Source organism: Drosophila ananassae, chromosome XL (assembly GCF_017639315.1).
Source record: "Drosophila ananassae strain 14024-0371.13 chromosome XL, ASM1763931v2, whole genome shotgun sequence".
In the NCBI taxonomy this organism is placed as follows: Eukaryota; Metazoa; Arthropoda; class Insecta; order Diptera; family Drosophilidae; genus Drosophila; species Drosophila ananassae.
The window spans coordinates 10494310-10520635 of NC_057931.1; the positions used below are offsets into that span (position 1 = coordinate 10494310).

At 41.7% G+C, this 26326-nt stretch overlaps 4 protein-coding genes across 7 annotated transcripts; all 4 read right to left on the bottom strand.

Annotated features, from left to right (window-relative positions):
• Positions 1-337: 337 nt before the first annotated feature.
• On the bottom strand, positions 338-10740 carry LOC6504657 (alpha-actinin, sarcomeric). Of its 3 annotated transcripts, none has more exons than XM_032453443.2 (9): positions 10607-10740; positions 5798-6214; positions 5586-5739; positions 4016-4101; positions 3262-3354; positions 2850-3200; positions 2610-2788; positions 1213-2347; positions 338-853 (listed from the first exon to the last, which is right to left on the bottom strand). In XM_032453443.2, exons 1-9 carry the CDS (start codon positions 10718-10720, stop codon positions 695-697), a joined length of 2688 nt encoding a protein of 895 aa, XP_032309334.1. In that variant the 5' UTR covers positions 10721-10740; the 3' UTR covers positions 338-694. The 3 variants fall into 3 exon arrangements, with proteins under 3 accessions (XP_032309334.1, XP_032309333.1, XP_044572959.1); XM_032453442.2 differs by lacking the exon at positions 4016-4101 and adding an exon at positions 5175-5260; XM_044717024.1 differs by lacking the exon at positions 4016-4101 and adding an exon at positions 5109-5260.
• LOC6504656 (protein ultraspiracle) lies at positions 10722-17380 on the bottom strand. The gene is made up of 2 exons (XM_044717025.1): positions 12352-17380; positions 10722-10908 (listed from the first exon to the last, which is right to left on the bottom strand). Exon 1 carries the CDS (start codon positions 16954-16956, stop codon positions 15418-15420), a length of 1539 nt encoding a protein of 512 aa, XP_044572960.1. The 5' UTR covers positions 16957-17380; the 3' UTR covers positions 10722-10908; positions 12352-15417.
• A 540-nt stretch (positions 17381-17920) lies between these two features.
• Positions 17921-19028, bottom strand: LOC6504655 (E3 ubiquitin-protein ligase RNF133). The gene is made up of 2 exons (XM_001966428.3): positions 18778-19028; positions 17921-18637 (listed from the first exon to the last, which is right to left on the bottom strand). The coding sequence occupies exons 1-2, from the start codon at positions 18897-18899 to the stop codon at positions 18235-18237; spliced, it is 525 nt and encodes a 174-aa protein (XP_001966464.1). The 5' UTR covers positions 18900-19028; the 3' UTR covers positions 17921-18234.
• Positions 19029-20272: 1244 nt separating this feature from the next.
• LOC6504654 (G-protein coupled receptor moody) lies at positions 20273-25904 on the bottom strand. 2 transcript variants are annotated; one of them, XM_014904281.3, is made up of 5 exons: positions 24975-25904; positions 23578-23686; positions 22964-23104; positions 21891-22891; positions 20273-21822 (listed from the first exon to the last, which is right to left on the bottom strand). In XM_014904281.3, exons 2-5 carry the CDS (start codon positions 23676-23678, stop codon positions 21005-21007), a joined length of 2061 nt encoding a protein of 686 aa, XP_014759767.1. In that variant the 5' UTR covers positions 23679-23686; positions 24975-25904; the 3' UTR covers positions 20273-21004. The 2 variants fall into 2 exon arrangements, with proteins under 2 accessions (XP_014759767.1, XP_001966465.1); XM_001966429.4 differs by lacking the exon at positions 24975-25904 and adding an exon at positions 24021-24207.
• Between the last annotated feature and the right edge of the window lie 422 nt (positions 25905-26326).

Here is a 26326-nt window from a genome sequence, read left to right on the forward strand (position 1 = left end):
GGCTTCCCTCTCGCTCTTTTCATAGCCTTCTGTACTATTGCCATCTCTTTCCATCTGGTGAAGAGAATCGGAAAGAACCGGAAACGGAAATGTCGAATTTCCCCAGCCTATGAATAAAATTTCCCCACTTCATTTTTATGTATGGATTTTGTTTTTATTAACATAAATTTCAAAAAATAATGTTTTAGCTTTTTTGTTGATGTTTTTGTTTTTGTTTTGGACTTGGTGTTTTTTGTTTTTTTAAGATTTAGATTTAAAATATTCGATATGCCTTGCTGTTTGTTTTACAATCGTTCCTGCATAAAAATATATATATATATATATATGTATATATATATATATGTATGATATAATAATGTATGTATGTTTCATTTTTTCATAATTTTTTTCACTTTTTTTTTTGTTGTTTGTTTGTTTGTTGTTGTTGTTGTTTTGTTGTATGTTGTAGGTCGCATACATCGACTCGAGACGGAAATTTAAATAAATATATTATGTAATCTTCTTCTTCTTCTTCTTCTTGTTTTTGCTCTGCACACGATGCTCTGAAGTTCTTCTTCTGCAGTTAACCGTTACGAGTGTAGGTATATAATAATAAATCTATGTTTATTAATATTATTATATATTATTAAAGTTTATCATTATTATATGATTCTGGCTCTGCTCTCGCGTCCGTCGGTCGGTTTGCTCGAGGCTCTTACAAATCGGTCTCGCCGTACAGAGCTGTGCTGAAGGACATGTAGTCCAGGGCGCCGGGCACACCGTTGGGTCCCTTATAGGGTGGCATGCGCTGGATGCAGTATTCGGCCTGATCTGGGGGCAATTCGCGGCGCAGTTCGTCGGGCAAAATGTATGGCTACGGATGGGAATTATACAAATTAATAGAATATATTGTATTTTAAAGTGTTGGAATTAAAATTCAATATTGTTGGAGTGTTGGAATGATTGAAAATCCTTTTTAATCCCTAAAAAATGTGGTTTCTTTGTTCAATTAGAGGAGTTGAGAGTTCAATTAGCCTTTTTCAACAACAGAAACTATGGAATTCTAAACAGAATCCCAACAACAAGACAATTATGTGTTGGAATTAATACTTAATATTGTTGGAATACCTTTTCTTTGTTCAATTAAGGAATTAAGAATCAAAAGAACCTTTTCCAACATCACCAACTATTGAATTTTAAACAAAATCTTAACAACAACAAAATAATACTAACCTTGTCGGCTGCCAGGATTCGGAAGGAGTCGATGACTTGTTCGGCAGTGTCGGTGTCGGTGCTCTCGCGGGTCATGAAGTCGAGGAAGGCGTCGAAGTGTACGTAGCCAGTGTTGTTGGGATCGACGACGGCCAGAATGCGCTGGAAGTCCATCTCGCCCTGACGATCCTTGCCGATCGAATAGCCAAGCGATACCAGGCACGATTTGAACTCCTCGGGCGTCAGACGACCGGTACGGTTCTTGTCGAAGTGATTGAAGCTGCTGCGGAACTCGTTCAGCTGCTCCTGACTGATGCCCTTGGAGTCGCGAGTAAGGATCTGGTTCTCCACCTCGTTGATGTTGCGATTGATCGAGGTAAGGAGCTGTTCCCAGCCAACGCGCAGAGTTTCCATCGTGTAGTTGGTGTAACGGTTCTCGAAGATCATCGACTCCTGGACGGCCTGATGGATCTTCTCCAGCTCCTCGATATTGGGCTTGTAGGCATACACCGCCTGTTCGTACTCCTTCAGTCGGTGCAGTTGATCCTCCAGCGAACCCTGCAGTCCCATACCAATGGCGGTAACAGCGTCCATCTGCCTCTCGATCCAGGGTCCAACAATGTTGGCCTTCTCGGCGAACTGACGGCGCAGCATCTCGTTGTTCTGCTGCTTGCGCAGCTCGTTGGCCAGTGTCTGGTCCCGCTGGGGAACCAGCTGGCGGACATCGCTCCACTTGCGTGTCATGTCGTTGGCGGTCAGCGTGGTGTAGGGATTCTCCAGACCGCCGGGGATCTGGTGTTGCTTCACAATCGACTCCACCTCGCGCACCAGGTTCACAATCAGATTGAACTCCTTATCGGCCTCGCCCAGTGTCGCCTTGAACTGATCGTGCGCCTGGATCAGGCCCTGGATCTCCTCCATGGTGTGGACAATGAACATATCGACCAGATCCTCCCGTGTACCATCCAGCCAGTTATTGAACGGCGCCGCACGCTTGGCAAACTCCAAATGCAAGATGTCGATCTTCTCCAGAATGCGTTCGGCCTCGTCCAGAGCGGTGCGTCGGCGCTGGGTGAGAGCACCGAGACGATCCCACTGGTCACAGATGCGCTGGCACCTGGAATTCACCGACACGCAGTCATGGTACTCCAGGGTGCTGTTTTTGAGGATAATAAGGATAACATATCATTAGTTTCTGGTGAAGATTCTCGAGAAATCATAAAATTAGAATGAATTTTTGTTGGTGATTCTTTCGCTGAGCAATGGAATGAGTGATTCGAATGATTCTAGAGACCAAAAGCCAACCTAACCTCACGCTGTTTCATGCCCAGATCAAGGATCACCATTCAGCAATTGCAGCAGGCGGGGATATATTAGATCGAGATTAGCAAGAGGGTTCGCTTTCGGCGGTAACTTACTTCAGCTCCTGGGCAATGGCGGCGATCTGCTCGACGCGATCCTGGTGGGCGGCCAGGTCAGACTCAAAGGCTTCGTGCTTCTTCTTCAGGGCCTTCAGCTCGTTGAGCTTGCACTGGCGGAAGTCCTGAGACTGCAGCATCTCCTCCTTGCCGCGGGTCCAGTCCTCATGGGCATCGGCCTAAGGGATTCAAAGGATATCTTTAATAGAAATTCAAATATTTGAGAAATAACCATCATACCTTGTGCTTGAACTTCTGGGCCAGATGCTCGAGGCGCTCCAGGCGCATAGTCTCGGCCAGCAGCCACTCCTCGAAGGCCTTCTCGGCCAGCTCCAGACCCTTCCAGGCATTGGCGATGTCCGACACGGTCTTGCCCTCGGTGGGCAGGTAGGCGGGCCGGTTGGACAGACGCAGCTTGGTCTGCAGAGTGTTGAAGTTCGTTTCCAGCTTGGCCTTCTGCTCGACACGTGGTGGCTTGTGGCCACGGCGGTAGGTGCGGTATTCCTCCAGCTTCTTCTGGACACCGGCCAGGGAGTTGTCAGCCTGGCGAGAGTTCAGCCACGGCATGGTGCGACGGATCCATTCCAGCAGCTACAAAAACACATCAAATTTGAGAATCAACAAGTCACGGTCGCCATAAAAGGATACTCACATCACTGGCCAGACGCTCGTACTCCTCCATGAGGCGTTCATTCTCCTGGTTGACCTTGAGCACCTTGCAGATGCGGTTGGCAGCGGTTTCCGCCTGATTATTGGTATTAGATTTGGATGAAGAAATGTGGATACATTAGAAGGCTTCAATCGATCGGCTCTGAGCGAGCGTGTGTGTGTGGTGCACGGAACCAACTCAGATTTTGGAATAAGCGAAAACAATACGAACAGGAAACAGGAAGTAACAAGGAACAGGAACACCAAACACGGCATCATTCGTCCAGCCCAGCTCAGATTCGGTTGCAGGATGCGATCTTAATTGAACTGAACTGAACTGAGTGTTGCCCCAAATAAATAATAATAATAATAATAATAATAAAAACGTAGCAAGGAAAAATGAAATAATAATAATGGAATCAAAATAAAGGCAGTTTACAGGCAAACAAAGGCTTATGGTATGGAAGTCCTTATAAAGGATACTCCATTCCATGTTATTCAAGCTATCATGGGATTAGGATGCTTTTTGTCAAATCTGCATTTTTAGCATATAGCGCTTTGTGTGCATGTTTTGTGTTTTTTTTTTTTTCGAGGTTAGTTTTCAGGATGATATGAGAGGAGTGGTTACAGGAGCCCCACGTTTGGGCGCCATATTTAAAGGATAATGGAATGAAAGTGATTAATTTTGGGTAATTGGTTGGGAAATGATGAAAGATGTTAATTTGTTCTTCGGTTGGAGAGTTCAACTGATAACAGACCTTTTGGGCGCCACTGAAGCAGTGATAGTACGAGGACACATAGGTCATCACCGCCCGTTCATCGGGCAGAGCTGTATTCTGAAGATCTGTTGTGGTTGTAATCGTGAGTGTAATCGTTGGTTTTTTTATTTTATTTTTGGTGTTGGAGGATTGTTGTTTGTTGTTGTTGTTGTTGTGGTGGTGGCGATTGCAGTTGCATTTTTTTTTTTTTTTGCAGATTGGTTAATTATTTTTTTTGTTTTTTTATTTGTTGATTGAGCGGAGCGAGCGCGCACACAGAGAGATAATAAAAAGAGAAAAGAAGAAAGAAAGCAACAAACATACAAATGAGTTAATCATCAACTTTTGTTAGTCTCACGGCCATTAAACATCATCATCAAGGGGTTTAGACTATGGTTAGTGATTCGATATAATCTCGAGACATGCCTGAGAACCTTAACATGATCATTGTTCCTTATGAAGTCAAGGATATACAAGGTTAAAGTCCAAACAAGGATCAAGTTATGAGTTCATTATTAATTACTATTTAAATAGAGAGCAAGCTCAAGGCAATTGCAATTATTTTTGGGTTTATTTTTTGTCAGCAACATGCTTTAGGTAAGAGGATTTCTGTTTCTCCTCCTTGATGGAGAAGGTCCTGGTCAAGGTTAGTGGGACATTTGGAGATGCAAAATAGATGCAGAACAATCAAAATGCAGGAGCGCGCCAAGACAAATCCAGACGAATCATAATTTTATATAAATTGTATGTATAGGAGTGGACGCGATTTTGTGGCGATTCCCGCTGTTTTTGGCTTGACCTTGGCTCGACCTTGGCCCCCATTTTTTGGTTACCCTGGACCTTGGTGGTCAAGGTCCATGGATTTTTATGGGGGATCATTGGATCGAAAAAAGCAAAAACGACAGCAAACAGCAACAGCAGCATCAGCGGCAAGTAGCAGAGCGGTAACATCGCAAAATCGCATAAAAAAATATACTTAGGAAGGCATATGCTCATATATATATATATAAAATATATATTATTGTAGAGTATATATATCGATATGCCGAGCTAGAGCTAAATATTTAAGTGTATCGTGGTGAAGTTTAGTCACATTGTAATTATTCGGGACGTAGGTGTATTGTCTTGTGGGTTCGGGTACATGCGTCACATTTCCAACCTGTTGGGCTCCCTGGAAGGCGTGGTAGTAGCAGGAGACGTACGTCATGATGGCACGTTCATCCGGTTTCGGAGTGTTGATCAAATCTGTTTTTTTTTTTTGTATTTAACCAATCGCAATATGATTAGAACTTAACTAGTTTGGGGGGGGATCTATATATCTATATTCCCTAATACAACAAAAATATCTAATCAAAGGTACAACAAAATAAGTAATTTTAAATGGAAAATTTTGTGTATATATCTTGGGGAAAAAAATATTTATACTTCTGGCATATATATTCCACAAAGTACTTAATATTTTTATGACTTTTAAAGTATATCTTTTTGTTGTACCTCTTTCTATATAGTAGAAACCTCAACAAAAATATATCTCAAGTATTTTGTATCTATTTGTAATGTAAATACTTACCATCTGGATCCAACATGCGAGGAATATCCAGATACTTCTCGGCCACATCAAAGGCAGTGTTGAGATTCTCCAAAGGATTGTCTTTGGACAGCTTGGCATAGTCGATAAGATCTGGACGATGGCGATGGATGAGGGCACAGAAGGCCAAACCATCCTATAAAGATTTATTTATTATACTATCTTATAAGAGTTAGTAATTACTAAGTACTAACCTTGAACGACAGATGGAAGTTCTGTACGTTGACGTTCTTGTAGGGAGCGGTCTTGCGCTGACACCACAGCAATAGACCCTCCTTGGCGGTCATCTCCTCAACGGAAATGTCCTGTATGGCGAAGCGAAGGATGATCGTCCAGATCATACCCAGGGTCATCTTCAGATTACCATCAACGATCTCCTCGGCACCAATCGACACCAAATGTACACCCTTCGAGGCAATAAAATCTAGGGCCTTATTCACATTGGCGATCTTGTGGAAGCGCATCTTGCCGCGATCGGGCTTGGGCAGTGTCTCTCCGGAGATCACCTCCAGCAGCAGCATCAGCTTGAGGCCGTTGCGGAAGTCCTCCTCGATGTTATCGATGGCGGTACCGGCTTTGCGCAGATGACTGTTACACCAGGCGGTAAATGTCTAAGGGATTAAGGGGTTTAGTTAGAAAATTATTTAATTTTAAATTATAAAACGGGTTTTAACTAATAAAATAAGGGATTAAAAAAGAGAGATTACTTCTAATTATTCTTACTGATTTTTTTATATAATAATAACTATTTTAAAACCAATACAGACTTAAAGCCTTATCGGCATTTGTTTTTTTAACTTCATCCTATACCTTTTGATGCAAAACAGCTGATCGTGGTTCGTGCCCAGCTGTCCCACTGTCTCAGTTCCTGTTTTTGTTTATTGTTTTCCGTTTTTTTGTTTTTTTCGTGTTTTTTTTTGCAGCCACCCATTTAGGGCAGCCCAATCACAAACGCCAGCTCAGATCTTGGCTGCTTGGGTTGCTTGGCCGGATTTTTAGCTTTTTCGCCGATCATGAAGAGAAGTGGCGAGACTTCCCCCCCTCCCACGCCACTCTACCAACCCGCTGTTGTTGCAACTGCGCGGCTGACAGTTGCAGTTATTTTTCGCCAAATGGGGACAGACAGCAACAGCAACAGCAGCAAAGAACAAAGAGAAAACAAGAAAAGACAATACGAGAGCAGCAGGCGGCACATGTGTAAGTATACTGTATAAAAAAAATTATAAACCAGTTTTATTTGCAAACTCTTCATTATTTTGGTGGCCCTACACCCCCCTCCCCTAAAATTGTGCTATATCTTTTACATGATTATACAAAAAAGATACTTCAAAGATACATTATAGATCTGAAAGATGTGAATGGAAGAGAATCTCAACAATTGATCTTCCATCGTGAGAAAATTTAAATCCTTTAGAAATCATGAGAGAATCATGAGACCTTGAATGGGAATTATTGGAATATCCCGCTCATTTCCCGATCATTTTCCAGCGGGAACAATTGAAAAGGAAAGCTCTAATCGATTGACAAATGGATGTGAGATGTGAGAGATATATTTATGTATGTTGATGGGATGCGGCGGGCACAATGGATCAACCGCTAGAACGGGATCAAAATCGTGGCTAGAAACAGGAGATGGGGGCTCCACTTTATTGGCCATTACAGCTTACAGTTAGGTGCGTGAGACACCTTATAAGAGAAAGAGAGATAGTGGCTGAGTGGTGGCTGAGATCTAAGCTGGAAACAAGAAATGCAACTGTTAATGCAAATCACCTCTCTCCACTCTCCAAGAGGGGACACACAGATTACACATAACCCACTCAAACAATAACAACTTGAACTAGGCCAACACGGCGCAAGAGAGAGATGGATTGAGAGTTGGAGAGCTGGAGAGCAGGAGAACAAAACAAAACAAGTCACTCAGGCTCCCCAGATCGCGGCTTACCGCTAGGCTCTGCCGCAGTCGCTGCCACTGCTGCTGCTGGTGCTGCAGCCTCTGCTGTAACCTCTAGAGTTGTCATGTTGTTTTTTTTTACCTTTGCAAGGTACCTTTTTAATTAAAAGGTAACTTTAAGAAATTGTTTAATTTAAAGATATTTTAAATTTATAATTATTATTTAAAAATTAATTAAAAATATTTAATTCATCATTTCCTGCAGCATCCCTATCTTTCTGTCTTTGGGTTGTGGCATTCCGGCAACCCGTTTTCAGCCGCAACTTGGTCTCCGATCAATTACCGTTATCAGGCAGCAACAGCAACAGCAACAGCGACAGAGGCCACTGGCCTGAGTCAGATTGCATTGGAGCAGGGGAGGGGGCACATAATGAGGTAGAAAAGAGTGGCCTGGACCAGGAGCAGCCAGAATCCAGAATCTATGATTGAGCAATCTTTTTTTTGGCCATCCAAGGCGCACGCGTCAATACCAATAGAATAGCCAAAAAATCACACAAACACACACAGCCAAATACAAAAAAGAGCTTTCCGAGGAAAAGCTCTCCTTTTTGGCCCGAGGAAAAACGGACAGCGGAAAGCAACGGACTCGCTCTTGCACACCCATTTTTAGCCGAGTGTAATTTGAGCGGTCTCATAGCATGGACTCATTCGCACATGGCCATAACAACAACAACAACATCAGCTAGTAAGATTGGGGAGTGGAGAGTGGGGTGGCATCCCAGCCAGCCAGCCAGCCAGCCAGCCAGCCAGCCAGCCAGCATGCCTCCTGCCTACTGATCCTCCCCATTCATTCACACCTTTTGGCACCCACATATGACTCACTCAAAAGAGAGCAGCCACCAGCGACAGAAGAGAGTTAGTTGCAAAAGAGAGCGAGCGAGAGAGAGAAAGAGGGAGTACGACGACTACTCATCACCCACGCCCACCACCCACCACCCACCTCTTTACACCTTTTTTGTTGCCGCTGACGATCAATGTAAACACAAAACAGAAACCATTTCACTGGCTGTTATTTGGTTATTTTCTTATTTTTTTTTTTTCTTTTTTGGCTCTCATTATTCAGCTATGAGTAATTTTTTTTTGGCCAAATTCAATAACTTTCCAAATTAGCAGAAAAATAATATTATTTAATCATCTCTTAAAAATTTTTGTTTGTATTATTTCTGTCAAGGTCAGGCTACATTTTGTTTTTCTTAACAAAAAAAAAAAAAAAATAGATATATATTTTTGCAAATATTTGACAAACAAGTAGATATTTTTTTTTTGTTAGTGCATCCTCAGCCTAATGACGAATTCAGTTCGGTAATTTACGGTTACGAAATTTATATATAGAGCCAAAAAAGCACTAGAGAGAGAGAGAGAGAAAGAGAGCGATGCCACGCATTCATGTCCGATCGTGTCAAGCTCAAGTCATCTGGCGACCGCCAAAAATCTTCATATTTTTTTTTTATTTTTTATTTTCCCCACATTTTATTTTCGATTTTTGGTTAATTTTCATTTTCGTTTCGTGTGAGCTGTTTTTGCGATCTTTGGCCAGAGTTTTGTCATTGCATTTGGTATACATATGTATGTACATATAGATATATATGAGTGGGTGGTTGGGTGGTTGGCTGCCTGCCTGCCTGCCTGCCTGCCTGGCTGCCTAATGTATCTGAGTATCTGAATATCTGAATCAGATGTATCTTGTGGTGCTTGGAAATGTGGTGCATAGGAGGAATGCCATAGAGCCGACTGGCGCTATTTATAATTGTCAATAGCAACTACCTACCTAGGCGACACGACGTCGTGTCAAAAGCATAGCCTTGCACTAAATTTTGGCTGGCAATTTTTAGAATTATGTATATAAATATACTTGTACGTGTTTGTTTTCATAATAATTTTTGTCTTTTTGGGGGTTATTTTAATAATAATTCATAGTTTGTTCTCTTCTGCCTCGCCCCCCTCCCTCCATTATCTTTTCTCCAGACCCCACTGACTTCTTATCATCGCCTACTATGACCTTCAGATTCTTTCTACCCACCTACCCCCTTCTATAGATCGATGTTTCCAGGCTTTATCTTAAAAAAAAGAAAAATGAAAAAAAAAACGGTGGCAATTAGTTGCTGTTCTTCGGCTGCTGCTGCTTCTTCTCGTTTTTCTAACGGTAACGGAAATTCTCCGTCAGTCAGCGTCAGGCAACAAACAAACAAACAAATTAAATGGAGATCAAAAGAATATCATCAGAACGAGGTATCAAGAGGGGGGCAGGAGAAGGGAAGGGAAAAATGATAGTTTTTTGGGCTTGGAAATTGGGTGGGAGGGGGAAATAATACAACGTCTATGATAACCTTCGATTTCGATTGGTTTTGGGTTGGGTCTTGTTAATTTTTCCACCCACTGTTAACCTGGGAGTGGAATCAGATCAGAATCTACATACATACATATATGTATGATAGTTCTTTGATCGATTTTCATAATCATAAATGATAGAGAGATCGAAGGCGAACCGTCGCCACCAGCCTGGCAGATGATGGCAGCAGTGATATACATATGTGCCACATATCCTATATGTATAGTTCCTGAACAGCAACAAACTATTTTCGTATTTTCGTACTATCTTCAAACATTCAGTTGTTCGAGCGAACAACAAGAGCCATGAAAATCAAGAAAGAAGAATTCTATTTTTAAAATGCGCGCTGAGCTTTTCTCTAGCTTTTCTTTTTTTTTTTTTTTCTTATTTTGTTATTGGTATGATTTTAATGTTGTTTTTGTGTTTTGTTGGTGGTGGTAGTAGTGTTGGGGATAGTGATGGTAGTAGTAGTGTTGGGGATAGTGATGGTAGTAGTAGTGTTGGGGATAGTGATGGTAGTAGTGGTGTTGGGGATAGTGATGGTGTATCGGTGAAATATTGAAACATAATCGAAAAATATAGAATCTTGGCCAAGAAGAGAATATATCTTTAATATATAGCTAATCTTGACCAACAAATAATTGGTAGAAGTTCCTAGTAATTCCCTCAAGTTCTAACCCACTTAGTGTTCTAGACAACAAAAATATGATCTCTTTTACTCACCTTCTTCTGTTGCTTCTCCCACGCAGGATCCAGGAGGCCCTCACGCTCCCACTCCTCCTCCTGTTCCATATAGCCATCTCCGTACTCCATGGAGAGCCCGTTCTCCATCATCATCTTGTCGCTGTGTGTGTGTAAGTGTGTAAGTGTGTGAGTGTGTCTGTGTTTATCGATTAAATTCTCGATAACTCTCTATCTCTCTGGATGGTGGTGCTGATGCCTGGATATCTCTGCTGCCTCTGCTGCTGCCGCCTCTGTTTCTGCTTCTGCCTCTGCCGCTGCTGATGTTGGTGATCCAGTTGCTGCTGAAGGAGGATTGGTATGTTGGATTTTGTAGTTGTAGTTGTAGAAGTAGTAGTAATAGTAGTAGTACTATTTGTTCACTAAATAATTCACTAAGCTCGCTGGAGAATCCTTTTCGTATATCGGTTATCGACAGTCTCTATAAGGAACTGTTTCCTAAATACATACATATATTCAATTCGTACGTGCGTGCGTGCGTGCATGTGTGTGTGTGTGTGTGACAGAGTGCTGACTGGGAGACTGATTGATTTGATTTTGATTGATTGATTGATTTGCTCTATACCACAAAAGCTTTCTCCCTCTCCCACCTCCCTCGATCCTGAAAGCTCTCTTGCCAAAAAAAAAAGAAGGAACCACACAGGTGTTTGTCTCTCAACTTCCGCTATGAACCGTTAGTTTCGATACAAACCCAAAAAAAAATTTGAAAAAAATCGAAAAAAAAAAATTAAAAATATATATATTTTAATGTACGATACATATGTTGAATATATGTTTCGAAAAATTCGTTGTATAACACGTTAATTTGCTGCTTAATTATTTTGCGTTTTCTTTACTCATTCTTTTTTTTTTTTCTTCATTTTTTTCTTTTTTTTCGCGCTCGTTCCGTTTCGTATCGTATCGTATCGGTTAAAAATAGTATGTTTTGAAAAAGTTTTATTTTCGGCGTCAACGTCAACGCTGGCAGAGGCAGAGGCAGAGGCAAAGGGAACGGGAACGGGAAAGAAGAAGCAGAAATGGGAGGATGGGAATGGGATTCGGATACGAATTTCAGATTCAGATTCAAATTCAGAATCGAAATCGGATTGAGATTTGGATTGAAATTCAGATATTGGGGATGTGGTACATATTTGAAATAATTTTGAGAAAATAGCGCGAAATCGGAACTGATCCGGTAAATATAGATTCGATCGCGGTACGATTTTATTTTTTTATTTCATTTTTTTTTTTTATGAATTGAATTATTGGCACACAAGTTGGTCCGATATTTGACTTTCCATATAGATCATATATATGCACATATTGTTCGGATATACATATATATATATATAATATATGTATATAGATCGTGAGATATATCTTTGGTTATGCATATATAACCATCACACGCACACACACACACACACACGCACACATGCACAGCGTTCCTTTTTTTTATTTAATTTTTTTTTGCTTCGTTTAAGTTTTTTTTTGTATTTTTTGAATTTTTTATATTTATTTTTCAACGAGTACAATAAAAAAAAATTATAAAAAAAATATTAAGTATTAACGAAAGCAAGTGAGTTTTTTTTTTTGGTAGATATATATACATATGTATATATATAATATATATATATATATATATATATATATATATTTAGAGAGATGTGTGCGTGTGTATTGGAACCAAACAAAAACAAAAACAACAAAACAATGTGTGGACAGAGCAATATTGGAGCAATATCTACGTGTGTCGCTTGCGAAGAGAAAGACCCGCTCGCGTTGAAAGCCAACTCAAAACTGATGTCGCGCCAGCCAGCTGCCGACTCTGAATACCGTCGTCGCAGTCTCAGTCGCAGTCGACGTCGCTGTTGGCCCCCCAAAAAAAAAAACCTGCCTCCCATCGCCCCCCCCTCCCCACACACACACAGCAGCCGAAGAAGGAAGCAGGAAGAGGAGAAAGAAAGTGGGTGGGAGGGAGAACCTGAAGAAAAGTCTGCCGTGCAGCGGGAGCATCGGATCGAATCGGATCCGATTGGATCGGTCGGTCGGTCGGTCGGTAGGTGGTGGGGTGGTGGGGTGGAGACCCGAAGACCCGAACCCGAAGACCCGAGGCATTTTCAAAGATTTCGGGGACTCGCAGCAGCATCGCAGCAACAGCGGCCGAGGCAGAGGCAGAGGCAGAGACAGTGGCAGCAGTGGGAGTGGGTGGCAGAAGAAAGTATGAATTCGGCCAGCATAAGCGGCGTACGAATTGTGATACCCTGCAAGTTTTATGATCACACGGGTATACCTAACCATAAGTTTATAATAAATTAATTTTTAAAAATATAAAATTTTATTTGTTTCAAATTTTTTAGTTGATAAATACTATTTTATAACTTAATTAAAAAAATAATTAAAAGTACAGGGTATCTCATGGTCTATATTGAAACTTAAAGTTCTTGTTTCTCTGCTTTTTTTTGGCTTTTCTGCTTTCGTGTTGTTTTCTCAGTACCCCACCCCCCTTTGGCGAAAATGCAATGTTGATGCAACAAAATGTGGCACCCTGTTTTCTGTTTTTTTTCTTGTAAGTTTTTTTTTTATTATTTTGGCCAACAAGTTGTTGTCAGTTATTTTTTTAAGTTTCTCTGTCTGACTGTCTGGCTTGTCTGTCATCGTTCCTTAAAAAAATATAAAAAAAATAATGAACACCACCCCACAGACCACCCGATTTTATTTTCGATACCAACCATGCCACCCCCCCCTGCTCCGCCCTTCTAACCAATGTCTGGTGTGCAGACTTTTTTTGTTTTTTTTTTTTTGAAAAGTCTCCGCCCCCGCATAACTACGAAAATAGCAAATTGTTAATTTCGCTTCGAAAACTCTTTTCCAATACACACAGCGAAAAGAAGAGCACATGATTTTATTGGCATGCCTTTATGCTTTTTTTTTTCTTTTCATTTTTTTTCACATTTTTCAACACGCTCTGTTTGTGTGCCCCCCCACCCCCCTTTTTTTTTTTTTTTAAATATTATGCCATGTTATTTATGAAATTTATTAAATATGCTCGCAAGCCGTAACGGAAAGGCATCTGAAAATCAAGGATAGCGATTAGCTAGACCAATAAAAAACACCCACTCACTCTCTCTCTCTCTCTCTCTCTAGAGCTTTTTTTTTTGGAAAGCTTTCCTTATTGATCGTTTTTTCAAAAAAAAAAAAAAATATCAATACCCCCCCCTTATTGAAGGATCTTAAGAGATTTGAAAATAAAATACAAAATTCAACTCAACATAATGGAAAAAAAAAAAAAAAAAAAACAAGAGCAAATCGGTGTAAATATATATCCTAGAAAGAGACACCTACATATAGAAAGAAAGAGATGGAATAAGAAACTGTATTTAATTATTTTTAGATCATAATGTGCGTCGTCAGAGGCGATTTTTGTTCTTTTTTCGAAAACAATATTTATTTTTAGTCGCTGCTTGTGCGTTAATACCATATTTTTGTAAATACATACTAACATACATTTCTCCCAAGGGGAGGGGGTGGGGCGGTGGCAGAGAGGGGGAGGTAGGATGGGAGGACATAAATTTTAAAAAAATTAACCAAACAGATGGACCAAGGTGAGTGGATGCTGGGGGGGCGGAGGTGGCAAGGTGGCGGTTAGCCCACAAACCAAATTATTGAATAAGAAATATAGAAGCCATCCAACAGGTACAGTGCGGATCAAAAGGATTAGGTCACAAGGAGCATCCAAGGATTATACATATAAGGATAATTTTTTAAATTATTTTTGTGAAAAATAAAACAAAAAACTCCCACATTTAGTTCTTTTTTTGTTTCAAAAATCATTCAAAAATATTCATAGTTCTAAAAAAAGACTTCTTCTGAGAAAGCAAATCTTGAGAGTTAGTTTATAAATAAATTCTGAAATTTTGAATATAAATTCCCAATCTTTTGCCAATTTCTATAAACCATTATGGTCTCAAAAATTTAAAAAAATTAGAATTTGAAGAGTAATGCCCAAAGACCTCTTTCTAAAAATCTACAAACCATTTTAGCCTTAAAATTTTTTTTAAATTAAAATTTAAACCATTTCAGCCTTACAATTATGTGGCAGACTGCTCTTGGAATTCAAAGTCATATATTCGTTCCGACAATTGGATTAATTGTGGATCTGTCAGAAGCACAGATTTAAAATTTCAATTTTAAATAAAAATAAAAAGCCAAGATCTCTCGTTATGCATTTTATATTTTATACATAGATATATTTGTTTTTATGTTTGTTGTTTGTTTTTTTTATCTAGCATTTTTAATTGATAACGCTTGGGTAAAATTATTTTAAAATGTAATTACAATTGATTTAGAAACGGGGCCGACATATATACTGATATATATATATATCTCTGTATACATTACATACGTCTGTACATCTCTCATAACTATTTAATAAATTTTTTTAACCTTTATATAATATATATATATTTTTTTTTTATTGTTTAATTAGCTTTAGTTTAACTTTTTGCTTATTTTTTTTTGTATTTGTTTTTTTTTTTCATTTTCCGTTCAATTGTTTTGGATTTTTTTGTGTTTTTTGAAAACGTCGAGGAGGCATCATCTTAAGGAAAACATTTTCTATATCAATATAATAATAATATTAGGTAATAAAAAAAAAAAAAATAAACAATTAAATACACATTTAGCGTAATATTAGAGGGACTTCCGACTGGGATTCTTAAAGGGAGAGAATAGTGGGGGCAGAAATGCAAACAAACGCAATCACAATGAAACATTTGATGGATGGAGGTCAGCTGTCAGCTCTTGCTCCATCTCTATTCCAGTTTCATGGCCAATCCCGGCGGCGGAGTGGCCTCCAGCTGTTCAATGAACAGCTCCTCCAGCGGCCGATCGCTGATGATGCGGAAGAAGAACAAATGATCCAGACACTTCAGGCTAATGGATCGCAGTGCCGGCAGTCGCAACAGGAGCTGTGCAAATCGTCCATCATCACCGGGATGCTCCTGCCGACAGTGCTCGTCCAGGCAGGCGTACACCTTCTCCCGGCACATCTCAATCTCGGACCGATTCTTGATCCCCCGTATATCCGGATTGTAAAGGATGATCGCCTTCAGGCAGGTCAGTTCGCGTCTATCCAGATTCAGGCGCTTCATCTTAACACTCAGCTCCGATAGGATTCTGTCGAAGATGGTCGATACGCCGGCCTTGATTGCACTGTTCCGATGGTACGAGAAGCTCTGATTGAGGAAGAGCTGCTGTGGCTGCAACACCGGTGATCTCCTGTCGAAGGAGCTGTCGTGCGACAGACCGCCGCCACCACCACCGCCGCCGCCGCCGCCCATGGTGTCATCCAGTGACACGATGCTACACCAGGCGACATTCGCGATCAACAGCTCGTTCCAGCCGGCCTTCAGCAGGATGACCTGATCGTCCAGCGGCAGTTGGGCAAAGTGCGGCATCATGCGTGCATACTCGACCATCTGGTAGAGCTGCTTGTTCACAACTTGGCACAGAGCGGACACGGCGCCCTTGTAGTCCGGCTGGACGGTGGAATTGGGTCCCACTCGCAGGAACGACAGCGCTCGATCCCCGCAATGCGCCTCGGCCCGCTGTTCGGCGTCCATCAGCCGTTCGATGGTGAAGTCCCGGGACACATTATTGGCCATGAAGTCATCAGAACCGTTACCGGTTCCACCCAATCCACCGCCATTGCCGCCGCCACCCAAGGACGAGGAGCCCAACGAGCCGGGTGTACCGCCGCCACCACCACCACCGACGCTCAGCCGTCCGGCCGAGTTGCGGGCACCACGCTGACGCTCCTCCTGGACAGCCTCCCGTTTCATGCCACAGGTTAGGCACTTCTGGTATCGGCAGTACTGGCAGCGATTCCTTTGCCGCTTATCGATGATACAGTTGCGATTCTCGCGGCAAGCGTATGTGAGATCCTTGCGCACCGTACGCTTGAAGAAGCCCTTGCATCCCTCACAGCTGTACACGCCATAGTGCTTGCCGCTGGCCCGATCGCCGCAGATGGAGCACAGGTGCTTGGAGTTGCTCAGCGGGTGGTTCGGCGGATACTGTTGCTGGATGGCCGAAGCGGCGGCCACAGCGGCGGCGGCAGCTGCAGCCGCTGAATTGGGCGCCTGCGCCAACTGATCCTGGACACCGGAGCTGTTATTGTTATTGGGCAGGACGTGCGCCATGGACATGCCCTGCATGAAGGGACCGGGCGATTCGGCCTTGGGCGAGAAGCTGCTGTTATTGCTATCGTTTAGCTGTGAGATATCCGGCTTAACCTCCTCCTTGATCTGGTGGCCCAGCCGGAAGCTGGCATCCTGGTCGCAATTATCCATCGCAGATGCTGCAGTTGCTCCTCCTCCTGGTTCTCCTCTGTGGCAGTTGCTGTTTGTTTCGCTGTCTCTGTTTTGCTTTCACTTTGCTTGTTCGCAGTTTCACTTTGCGTACGTCCGCTTTTTACGTCCGTGGGGCCACCGTCCGAGTTGGAGAGCAACCAGCCCAGTGTTTCGCTATTTTCGCTGGCAGTCCTGCAGTTCTCCTGTTGCAATTGCATAAATCCTGGACTTTACATAATTCCGGTGCTGGCGCGCACTTAACTGGCTCGCTGGCAAATAATTGCGCTTTTTTATCCAACAAACAAAGAATGCCAGACTTTCTGACTAATGGATTAAAACCTTTTTCGCGTCGACATTTTTTCTCAACAAAGACGATCTCACCACGCTGCTGCAATTCACCTAATCTAGAGATGGACTTCTGGGATTGAAACATGTTTTCCAAACAGGTTAACCTTAGTCATTAGCTTTACAATTATTGTTATAAATTAATATTTATTACTTTTATTATTTACTAAGTCTAACAGTCAAGTCTTATATATATATCTTAGTGTATATTTCGCGCATTTTGTATTCGTCGCGGGCAACTTGCTCATCTCTAGCCACCATTGTCTATCGGCAGTGTTGTCAAATCACCCAAAGACTCCAATTAGATGGCGTCTGTCGCTCAATTAACATGCCGCGGCTGTTTATTTATTTATTCCGCTTATCAACGGCGTCTATTTTGCTTATCACACGCATACACATACACCGAGGCCGGAATTAATTTGCTCTGCAATTTTGTAATTGTAATGTTTACCTCTGCTTCTTCCCCACAGATGCGTACCGTTTCGCAGCACTGTTATCGATAACAGTGCACTGTTTTCGCGGGCTCCCGATACTTTTCAAATATGAAACTTAGAGCTGCCAACTGGAGCGGATAACTTGCTTAATAAGCATATATCTTCTATATCTTTTTCATCTTATCATTAATTTATTATTGTTGTCATTTATTGCATGCATATTTTGTGCTTTTCCGCCTTTTTGTCTCTCTTATCGTTTTTAAAGTCTAAAATTATGGAGATAACAGGTCGGATTTTTACTATTTAAGCATTTTATCAGTGAAAAGCCGATTAGGATGATAGGAAAGTCGATTAGATTATTAGGGAATCCCTATAGAATGATAGATTTCTTTAGACATAATCTTATCTTAAAAATACATTTGCTAAAATCACTTGTGAAGCCTACAGTTTTTCCATGTCTCATTTAAAAAATTAAAAAAAAAAAAAATAAATATAAAAATCAGTCAGAATCGGAGCTCCAATTTAATACATCAACTACTGGTTGAGAATTTTGAAAATTTAAAGCTCCGAGCTGAGCGTTCAGATATTCAAGCTCCTCCTTGTAGATTCCATTTTCGTAGAGAAGATTCTCGTATTCTCGCATAATTCCCCGTAATTCTCCATTATTGTTGGCAATTGTTGGTGTTTCAGTTCCATTATTGTTGATGTTTCTGGTGCTGCTGCTAGTGCTGCTGACGCTGCTGCTGCTGCTGCTGCTAGCGATGGCACTATGACCTTGGCGCTGACTCTCCCCACTAGCATCCCCCCTCCGAGCGGGGCCCGGCTCGGCGGAATCTTCAAAATTCAGATAAAGTTGCATGAAAACAGCATCATCGCAGCGGCAAATGGGGCAAGTCATGGATCTAAAACACAAATCACAGTTAGTTCTTCACATTATCTAATAGAATTAAATTTTTCCAGCACTCTTCGTTAATTTTCACTTCGATTAGAAATTTCCCCATCCCTAATTCGGGGGGAATCCCCAAGTTCAAGGATCACTTACTGCTCCCGCCAGCGGTCCAGGCACTCCATGTGGAAGGCGTGGCCACAGCTACCGGCATGGATGTTGTCCGTATGCCGATACCGCTCCGAACAGATCGTACAGAACACATTGCTCGAGCTCATTACTTTGTTTTGATTTTATTTTTCAATTTTTGTTCTAATTTATTTCGATCCGAACTATCGTTGCAGCTCAGCCGGTGGCAGTGAACTGAATGCAGCTCGCCGGAATCAGCCTTGTATTTGTTTGGCTTATAAGCGCCTCCTCCCCTTCCCCCTCCACCTCTCATACAGTTTTTGCCAGCCCATAGTGGCCCTCTCCCTCTCCCTCCAACTCACTCTTCTAGTTTTCCGATAATAGCCACCTTTCGCTGCTCCGCCCCATAAATATCGGGCAGTACGAGCCGGAAAATTAGGTCACCCATCGGCCTACGCCCAGATTAACGAGATTTTTCTTAAAATCAAAGTTATTAGGTTTTTATTTTTTCATTTTTTAATATTAACATAATTAAATAACATAATTAATTTACATAATATTAAAAATTTAAGAGTTTTGTAGCTCTGAAAATAACATACAGTTTCAAAAACCATTTAGTTTTTGGTAAATATTTTTTAAATTCTAATTTTATTCTCAGCTTAATCTTTAAAGATTTCATAAAAAGGCTTATAATAATTAAAACTTTTGAATTATAATATTTATTTTTTTGTTTAAACTTCAGATTCTGATAAAGTATTTAGATAAATTCAGATATAATTCGAAAATCCTACACTTCTGGTAGAAATCTGGAGTTTATAATTGCTAATATTTATTTATTTAACAAAGAATTGCTAACTTTAATTAGTTTATAGTTTATTGATAGATATATTGCTATTATTTATTTTTATATATTTATAGAAAATGTTATATTTAATTATATTTAGTGATGGTAGTTTATTTGATATAGTTTTATTCCATAGATTATGAAACGGATCAGGTTTAGGGTAACTAGATTTTAAGGATCTGGTTATCCTGCTGGGTCCTGAGAACTCTGGGAGTTGATCTGAAAGGGATTTTGAACATTTACGATCCTATATATAGATAGGAAAGATAAGTTATAAGAAACAGGAGAGTATAAAGACAGGAAAAGGAGCTAAATAGATTAGAAATACTTAATAGAATAGAGAACTTAATGGAATAGAGATTATATTTCTTATAGAGAAAGAGATACATGGGGTTTATGGTTTAGATTGCTTCCAGAATAATATGAAGTGGAGGATCCTGATTTTAAATCTTTTTCTATAACCTAGATTTCTTATTTTTTAGCCTTGAAAGTGATTGAATTTTTTCAAAAAGTCAGTTTATTTTAAAGTCTACTCTTGTGTAGAACCAGTAGTTTCTGGAGAAGATTCGATAGACCCTAGGGCTGCTAGGGTAGTGCCATCTGAGAAGATAAGGTATTTGAGAAGTCAAGCTGTTTCCCCTCCCATATCCCTTCAAAATAATGCCGATTCGCGATAAATGACGAGAGTAATTTGTGTTTATTTCTCAAGATTTTTGGTCTAAAGTATATTTATGTTTATATTTGATATTCGATTGCTTATCGCAGATCGTCTTTCGCCTTTCGAATGGAGTGTGCACATGGTATAGTAGTAGTATATATAGTAGTATATATAGTATATAGTAGTATATAGTATAGTATAGCTGGTTTCATTTACAGAGCGATGGTTCCTAAGTGGGGAAATGTGGAATGTTTGTGTTTGGAAGTCGAGCTTGAATCAATAAAGTGCTCTATAAGGATCGGATATAAGTAATATGGTTAATACTAAGCATTTCTCACCATAAATATCTACAAGATATCAACTAAGACTAAGTAGATTTTAGATTTTAGAGTTTAAAGATTAAAGTTTTAAGATTAAAAGTAGAGTAGAATTTTTGGTTGAAAGCGTGTGATTTTTTAGATCCAGGCGAAAAATCAATTAAAATAATATATATATAATTATATATCTCTCCAATATCCGATTTGGTTAAGCTTTAAAGTTTATATTTAAAAAAAAAAAAACATTATTTAATGTTTAAACTATGGCACAATTTTAAAAAACTACTAAAATAATTATTAAAAAAAAAATATAGAATATCTAAAAAAAATTGCTTATGATATTGAACTATTATATCATTTATGTTTGATTTTTTTTTTAGCCAAAAATGATGTCTTTTTTCTTTTTTTATAAAATTTTGGAATTAAAGCCTTTCGTTAGTCTTTTGGGAATTTGATTTTTGCCGTCAGCTTGGAGCCGGAAACGGATACATTAATCGTATTATCCTGATTATCCTGATTATCGGAATTATCGGGATTATCCGTATTGGGATTACGATTATTATTATTATTATTACTGTTATTATTACTGTTAGTATTATTGCTGGAATGGCTATAATTTTGATTTCTCTTCGGACTGTCCACGTTCATGTAGATGTGTGGCTTGTTTGTTGTTGTTGTTGTTTGGACACTTTTGGACAATGGATGGACGAGGGATGGGACTAATCCGGGCAGTGGTGGCGGCGGTGCCGGTGTCTGTGGCGCTGAACTGCCCGTCGGTGTTGTCGGCGTGGAGGTCTCCTCCTCCTCCAAGATGATATCGTCGCCCACCATCGTTATCCGCCGTATCCCGATGCCCATTGATCCGATGCCCATGGAGCCAGCTCCGGGTCGGTACAGGCTGTTGCTGGTGGTGGTGGAGCTGCTGGTGGCGATCCCCGGACTGCTGTTGAAGCCGCTGTTGGTGTAGGAGTGATTGTTCTTCTTGGTCGGCAACCGTTGCTGGCTGTTCCGTTCCGAGTTGCTTGCTCCGTTGGCCATCGCCGTCAGGACGGAGGGCGGCGGTGGTGTCACATTCGATTTGCTTATCAGATCCGGTCCCCGGGATAATAGCTCCAGGGATGATGGTGTTGTTACCGTTACCGTCTCCGCCTGTACCACTCCCGATACCGATCCCGTTCCCGTTGCCCCTCCCGACATCTGGGAGACAATGGTGCGGCTGTGGTTGTTGCTCAACCCGGTATCTTTCCATTTCTCTGAAACGAATTTGAACCGTGACTTAGTTGGATGTTCCCGGCAAGGACTATCCATCAAAGCTACATACCTGCAGCACTGCTGGCGCCATTGGTCTTCCCGAAAGGGAGGAGGAGACGAGCCGGTTGGCAGAACACCACCGTCTTGTAGGCCTTCCGGTATTGCTTGTTCATGATCACATAGATGATGGGATTGATGCAGGCGGAGAGGTAGAGGAGGATGTAGCTGCAAATGTGGAGACTGGGATGCTCCACGTCCTTGTCGGCCACCTTGACGATGGTAATCGGCAGATAGCAGATCACAAAGGACAGGAATATGGCCAGGACCATCTTGGTGATGCGCCACTCGTTCCGCTTGGCCCGCACCTCCCGCTGATCCTTCACCCGGGTGGGTGGTGACTTCTGTCCAGTGCCGCCGCTGGGCGCCGTCTCCGGCACATCCGTGGAGAAGCTGCTGCTGCTGTCCGAGGAGACGCGATTCCCTGGCTGGCAATCCGGTGCCACCCCGGAGGGCAGAGATCCTGCTCCTCCTCCCGCTCCCGATCCGGTGGCCAATGGCCGGAGATTGTTCGGTATGGAGTTCTGCTTAGTGGCATGACGCTTCAGACGCTGCTCGGACTTGTGGACCACCCAGAAGATCTTCGCATAGCAGGCGATGATCACCAGGCAGGGTATCACGAAGGCGGTGATGAAGAGTGTCGTCTTGCTGCTGTGTCCATGCCGGTCGCTCATAATGGAGCAGGTCTGCAGCCGGGGATCATAACCGAAGCGACCCCAGGCCCCCAGCAATGTGGGCAACTGCATTCCGTAGGAGAAGAGCCAGCAGGCGGCGATCATGACCGCGATCCAGTGGCGTTTATAGATCCTGGCATAGCAGCCGTGGTGGGTGATCATCACATACCGATTGATCGTGATCATGGCGATGCAGAGGAGCGAGACACCGATATTCCCATACTGGATGAAGGGTATCAGCCGGCAGAGCACATCCCCATGTCGCCAAGTTCCCTGAACGAAGCGCAGGCCCTGGAAGGGCAGGACCAGAGCACAAAAAAGCAGATCCGCAATACAAAGGCTAAAAAAAAGGTAATAATATTATTAAAATTAATCTGACTGGCAGAAGAATGGAGGAGAAGCTGGCACTTACCTAATAATAAAGGCAGCTGCCACATTACGCACTTTGGGGCACTTTAAAAGTGCCACCACAGTCAGCAGATTGCCGCAAATTCCCACGATCATTATCAGAAAAGTCATTACAGCGGCGAAGATCATCAGGGGATGGGAGAAGCTATAAAGAGCGGTTCACAAATGATTATATAAGAGGCAATAGATCAAGGAATGTGTTCTATAACTTTCCATCAAAAAATAAAACCTAAAACGAGGAAATATCTTGATGTCTAGCTCACTTTTGTTATGAGAAACCCCATTTTTATTTCTAGAAACTAGTCTAGATCGAGAAACAAGAACCAAGAAGTCACGACCTTCGGCCTCAAGTGGCCCCTTGGCTATCACCATATCGGAGGAGTCACCGAGTGGCTTCCGCTATGGGGGCTTCTTCAACAGAATCGTACGTCTTTGTCCAGCGGAGAGGGAGAGACCGGCGAGACTGCCACTGCCACCGACTGTTGCAATGAAGCGCGTAATATTAACGATCTCTTATCATGAGCTCTCCCCCAGTCCCGGGATCTATAATTACCCATAGCCTGGTGTTGATAGCTTCACACCATCACCCATCGAGAGATCCATCCATTTGCCACTTACCCGCTCTCATCCACATCGGTTGCCATCGTCGTGGTGGTGGTCAGTGCCTCCAGGGGGGGATAGTTGCCATCCAGGCCGCCGATACTATCTTCTTCACTCATTCTGTTTACTAAAAAAAAATTCAAATATTATTTAGTTAAGGGAGGTCAAGTCAAGTCCTTAAACCCCTCAATATAATATCAATTTCAAGTATCTTAATCTTGATCTTGACCTTTAAAATTCAGATTGTTTGTGGGTTTTGGTGATTAATCACTTTCTTATATCCAGAGCGTTGAACTTGAATGTTATCTTTGTGGAAAGTAAGGCCTTTTATCAGTTCCTGTTTCTTTTTTTTTTCTAGATTATTTAATAACTAATAGTAATAAGAGTAATAAGAGGGATGACAGATCCCACAGATGATGAATCACTTCTAGAAACACTATAGTTCTACATTTTTATTCTACCTTTCTTTGATTTTTATTGAATGGTTTTAATGATTTTTGTATTTAATCCTTGATTTAATGAATCCTGAATCCTGGATGAAGATCTGGATCAAACCGAACCACCGATCGCCGCCACCGACAATTGCCAACTGGCGGTTGAAAGTGGGGACTCTTCAATTTCTCAGCTTCAGTCTCGACTGCATTTTATTTATTTATTTTTTTTTTGCGCCGACGCAACAACCCTATAGAAGTGTAGTCACCACCGAGAAGCCTGGTAACCCCATACTTTTTTTTTTTTTTTGGGGCGTGGCTGGGTCTTCTTCTTATTTATATTACGGTACTATGATAAATTAGTGTCAATTAAATAATTTAAAGAGGTCAAATTCGGTTGTGTTGTGTTCTTTCCACTGTCTCCATACCACACCATCACCTCCTTGCACCACTTGGGGTGCAAAGATCAGCCTCGAACCTTAATTAATTGAGTGACTACTGTAGCTGGGAGGAAGGGGTAGGGGGGGTGGAGGGGCAAGTGGAAAGTGGAAAGTGGGTTGGGGCGTCTCTAATGTGCGATGAGAAGTACTACTCTCCGCTCGAGTGGCTGCTAATCGAGACAAGTGATGTGGCACACTGAGAACAATACGGAGATAGTTTCAATTCTAAGGCCATTGATAAAAATTGACCTCATTTTTTTTTAAATATAATATTTAATAATAATAATCATAAAGATTAAATTACATTAAGAAAAAAATATAATTCTAACTTATAAACTAAGAAAATAGTTATTTTTCTCTCTGTATTGCATTTTCTGTGTTTTTCCTCATCCTTTTTGTTTTACTTTCTCTAGCCCTCTCTCTCCCTGTGCCTGTCTAGTGGCCCTGCCCAGGTCATGGCACGGCCCAAGGGGCGTATACGCAATGTGATCGTCTGGAATTCGAGCTCCTTATCTTATCACATTTACTAACACTGCACACTTACCTGAGAGTATCTATTATATTTCTATTTTGTAATCCTCCTTGATCGCACGGCTCTCTCTCTCTTTTACTTTCCTTGCGGCACTCTCTCTTTTTTTTCTATAGTCAGTTGGGGGGGTTGAAGAGAGGGTGGCTCCCCTTTCTCTCGTTTCCTTCTAACTTTATTTGTTGTTTCTTTTTTTTTGCACTCAATACGGTGTCACTGTGTGCGTTATCAGTATTGAGTGTTGTTTATTTATTTTCTGCTCACGTAATCGAAACTAGTGCTGCAGCTGCGATCTCTGCTCCTGCTCCTTCTCCTGCTCCCCTTTTTGATATTGTTGTTGTTATTGTTTTTGTAGCAAACTTCACTTCACTCCACTTCCTCTCCGGAAACTTCCTCACTCGCCAGGTGAGTTAGTGAGTGAGTGAGTTAGTGAGCGAGGTGAGTGAGTAATGCTCTGAGCAATGTAAACAGTTTACGGCATTTGGCGTTCACTGCTTATTCATTGAGTTTTGTTATTGTTGTTGTTGGTGTTGCTGCTGCTGCTGCTGGGGATGCCACCGCCACTGTTTTTGTTTTTATTGCCTTAATGCTTGTTGGTGATTCAAAAGCCGCTCTGACTCTCATGACTAATACTCTTGTTGGCCAAGAGATCAGGTAGAAAAGGTGCAAAAAAGGGTTACAGGTTGTCTTCACTCAGCTTTCTTCCGTTTTTTTTTTTAATTTATTTATTTATTTTTTATCACAAAAACAAAAAAAAATACAAATTCAAACATAGTACACTAACGATTTCCAAATGGCATCGGATATCATGAAACCGAAACCCGAAACCGATCGTTGATATTTATTCGAATATCAATCGGAGAAATGAAGTTGAATCTAACGGATCAATTGCGTGAAGGTTTTCACAGAACGAGTGCAGTTCGTCGAGTGCGGCGGCAGAGCAGTCGGTCGTGATATTGCCAGTTGACAAATAGGAGCCGCAGCCGGAGCCTCTCACTCTCCAATCACACTCTCACTGTCCCATCGACCATGGGCGGAGGTTTCCTAACGAAGCATAGGGGTAGATAAGAAAATTACACAAAATATTATACAAAAAAGTACTCAATAAACTGAAAGATACTCAACAGAAGAGAAGAACCCTAATTTTTGAGCCTTTTCTGGGTGACCCCCTTCATCTAACGCCTCTGTGCTACCCCCCCACTTGCTCTCTGGCAGTGCTCTCATGCGTGAGGCTCTCCCACTAGCCCCCGGAGAGGGTCAGGCGGCTGGCGATCTTGGGAATGTGAAAGGGGGGGGGGGGGGGGGGGGGGGGGGTTTAGGGCCGGCCATTGGTAGGAGAGGGAGGGAGTTTGGTGCTCAATGGTTGCGAT